At 35.8% G+C, this 4048-nt stretch overlaps 1 protein-coding gene across 1 annotated transcript; it reads right to left on the reverse strand.

Annotated features, from left to right (window-relative positions):
* Positions 1-2850: 2850 nt before the first annotated feature.
* On the reverse strand, positions 2851-3562 carry LOC133814061 (uncharacterized). Its single transcript, XM_062247074.1, has 2 exons — positions 3557-3562; positions 2851-3405 (listed from the first exon to the last, which is right to left on the reverse strand). Exons 1-2 carry the CDS (start codon positions 3560-3562, stop codon positions 2851-2853), a joined length of 561 nt encoding a protein of 186 aa, XP_062103058.1.
* Between the last annotated feature and the right edge of the window lie 486 nt (positions 3563-4048).

Below are 4048 nucleotides of genomic sequence, written 5' to 3' on the forward strand. Positions count from 1 at the left end.
TATTTATATAGGTCCTTAGTAGACAAGTACAAAATATTTACTGAGCTTTTCTCTTTAATAATAACAGGGAGATTAGTTTCGTAGTTAAATGAACTATCAATATCTTGGCTTACATAACTTATATACCATCCATTTATCACTTTGACTACACAAGAAATATCCTAGCAAATAGTTTGTTAAGAAGAACAAAAAAGACAAAGGTGGTTTATGAAAATCATCACATTCTACCGAAAAACCTTGGTTGAATTATTTTGCAAAAACATTTTTCTTATGGATTGGACAAGTATCAGCTCACGGGGAATGTTACTTTTTATATATATATATTTGGTAAATAAGAATCATTGTATTGCTCAAAAACCAAATCATGTACATTTACATGTCTTCTAATACCCCTATCTTGACTTTACAATTCATGTATCTATCTTTACAATTGTTGAAACCATTCTTTATCACTATTTCTTGTTTTCCATGGCATTGACAAAACCAATCTCAATTTGAGTTCTCTTTTAATAACCTCTACAATATGGTTTACATGCCAAAGTTTAGATGACCACAGAACATCATTACGTGCCCTCCATATGTGCAGCTATAAAGAATCCTTTCCTGACTTTACTCAGGTGCTTTGCTTTGTATATCCATTGCAATAGTTGGTGATAATGCTCTCTTTGTGCTCGGCAGCCAATCCAATCCTTCACCCTCAAAAGACAAGCTTTATTGTAAGTACATTGAAAAAACAAATGAGAAAGATCTTCATTGTGATCACCACACAGCAGACAAACTGTGTCCAAACCAGGTAAATACCTGCTGATATGAGTTCTGGTACTCAACTTCTGAAGCATCACTAATCATAGAATAAATCTATGCTTCAGAATACTACTTCTCTCCGAGACAAACTTACTCCACTATACATTAATATGTTGATCATATAGTATATCATAACCGGATTGAATACTATATTGCACTGCCATAAAAGCTGACTTATCTAATTTGACTTTAAAGAGCTCTTTGATGGCAACAATTTTCTTCCAATACCAGATGCAATTCTATTGCACTGTATATTCCCACCAGTCCACCTTTTTCAAATAAATGCTATGAATCCATTTGACCCACAAATTATCCTTTTTGGAAGCTATGGCCCATACATATTTCCCCAATGATGCAATATTCCATTCTGAAATCTTCCTGAAGCCTAAACCTCCAGCAACTTTTGGAGTGCAAACAGAGCTCCAAGCAACTAAACCTGAACCTTGAGTCTCTGCCAAACCCTTCCAAAGAAAGGCTCTACAAATGGCCTCTATATCCTTCAATAACTGTTTTGGCAGAATCATTATTTGAGACCAGTAAGAGTGAATTGACAACAAAACAGAGTTAATCAATGTGACTCTAGCCATGTATGATAAGTTCCTAGAACTCCACTGCTTAATTATGGATATCATTTTTTCAAGAATCACCCCACATTCAGCAGTAGAAATACGCTTGGAACAAATAGGGATACCAAGGTACCTGAAAGGCAGGGAACAACGAGTGAATCCTGAAACAGCTTAACAATCTCAGTTTCAAGCTTGCCACTATAATAGATTGCAGATTTAGTCTCATTTGGAATAAGTCCCGAAGTCTTTGAGAATAATTTGAGCCCCCTAAGCATCCAAAGAATAGAAACAAAATCTCCATGACAGAATAATAATAAATCATCTGCAAAGCATAAGTGATTCAGCTTTAAACCAGAACATCTATCATGGAATTTGTAGCCTGAGGATGAGCCAACTTTAAGCATAATTCTGGACAGATATTCCATGCCAAGTACAAATAACAATGGAGACATAGGATCACCTTGTCTCAATCCTCTCTTAGCCGCAAAGAAGCCATGCATTGAGTCATTGATCATCAGAGAATATCTTGGTGTTCGAACACAAATATTGATAAGCTGAATAAATTTCAGAGGGAATTGAAAAGTTATGAGCATCTCTTCAATAAAATCTCATTCTATAGTGTCATAAGCTTTCCTCAAATCCAACTTGATCATACAACATGGTTTGCAATTTTTCCTCCCATAATGTCGAACTAAGTCTTGACATATCATGATGTTGTATGCTATGTATCTACCATGAACAAATCCCCCTTGATTTTCTGCTATTAAGTCAGGTAAAACTTGTCGAAGTCTTGAACATATCATCTTGGATGCTGCTTTATAGATGACATTACAATATACAATGGGTCTGAAATCACAAACATTATCTGGGCAAATAATCTTAGGAATGAGAGTAATAGTTGTATTATTCATCTCTTTGAGCAATTTACCCGATTTGAGGAATGATAGAACAGTTGCACTAACCTCCAAACCCACCAAATTCCAGTTATCTTGATAAAAGTAGCTGCTATATCCATCTGGGCCTAGAGCTTTCATTCCTGAAATTGAAAACATAGCATTCTTAACCTCCTGAGTTGAAAATTTTGTTGTAAGAATCTGAGTATGAGCTGTAGTGAGAACTGTGCCTAAATTCATAATTGACCGAGAAACCTGCTTCCTTTGTATCATAACTGTCCCCAGCAATCATTGATAATAATCCAAAAAAGCCTCTTTTATACCAGCTGGAGTATCAACCCAAGTGCCTCCCTCATTCTTGATGGACATAATCCTGTTCTGTAACCTCCTAGCCTTCAGAGATGAGTATTCTCATCTCCATTAGCCATCCAAATTACTTTAGCTTTTTGAGCCAAGAACATAATGTAAGCTTTATGGTAATGGAGGAAATTTTTTCTAGCCATTTGTTCTTGATTAATAAGACATTCATTAAGCGGATCCTTATGCAGCTTTTCCTGACGCTCCCTCAGTAAAAGATATGCCTTAAATTATGTCTGTTGGATATCAGAAAAACCTTCTCTATTAATACCCGAAAAAACCTGTTTCAATCTTTTCAATTTAGAAACCACTTGAAACATTTCAGTACCAACAACTAAAATATTCCAACTAGTCTGAATCTTGACTGCAAAAGATGGAGCTTCTTTCCACATCCAAAAGTATCTAAATGGTTTCTTCTCCATTGCAAACTTCAGGTAGAAGTGAACAAGGACTGGACTATGATCAAAGATCCCTTCCGGAAGAAAAACAGCTTCTGAGTTTGGAAAATAATCTGTCCATTGTGAATTAACCAAAGCCCGATCAATCTTTGAATAAATCTTCTCCTTTGCCCTCTGTTTGTTATTCCAAGTATAGAAGCATCCTGAAAATTTTAAGTCCTCCAAGTGACAGAATGAGAGGCAATCCTGAAATCTGCTAGAGAGTTTAGTAGTAACCTTTTTACCTATTCTCTCATGAAGAGAAAGAATCTCATTAAAGTCCCCTATCACCATCCAAGGAACAGCATAGATACATCCAATTCCTGCATATCTTTCCACAACTGTTCTCTAGATAATTCATTATTAAAACCATACACAAAAGTGATAAAGAAACTTCCTGCCCGATTTGGTACTTGTACCAAACAGTGAATCAACTGAGTAGTACATAACCTAATATCCAGATAATACACTTTCGGATTCCAAGCAACTATTATTCTACCTTCATCAATCCAAGGATTATTATTAGTGAACCACTATCCAGAAAACAAACTAGTATAAAGGGAACCCATATTTTTATTCTTCACTTTTGTTTCGAGAAGACTAACCAACCCAACATTCTTTGAAAGGATCAAATGTTTAATCTCTCGATGCTTATGTTGGTTGTTAATCCCTCGTACATTCCAGCAAAGTATCCTATCCATTGAATATAGAGGGAACTCCCCCCCTCTCTTCCTGTATTGGTCCTCTGTAGCAGGTCTGTAATAGAATCATCTTCCAGCATTTGAAATTGATTTGTCACACTAGTTAAAATGGCATTAGATTCCTTTATCTTAACCCCTTTTATCACTGTCTGAAAACCTTCTGCATCTATATTTGCTTGACCTGAAAGTAGCATTGAATCACTCTTTTTACGAATCCATGCTTGCTTGACTGAATTGCTCTTCCTGCATAAATGAGACTCATGCCCTAAACCAGAACAGATTTTACAAGA

This window comes from Humulus lupulus, chromosome 2 (genome assembly GCF_963169125.1).
Source record: "Humulus lupulus chromosome 2, drHumLupu1.1, whole genome shotgun sequence".
In the NCBI taxonomy this organism is placed as follows: domain Eukaryota; kingdom Viridiplantae; phylum Streptophyta; class Magnoliopsida; order Rosales; family Cannabaceae; genus Humulus; species Humulus lupulus.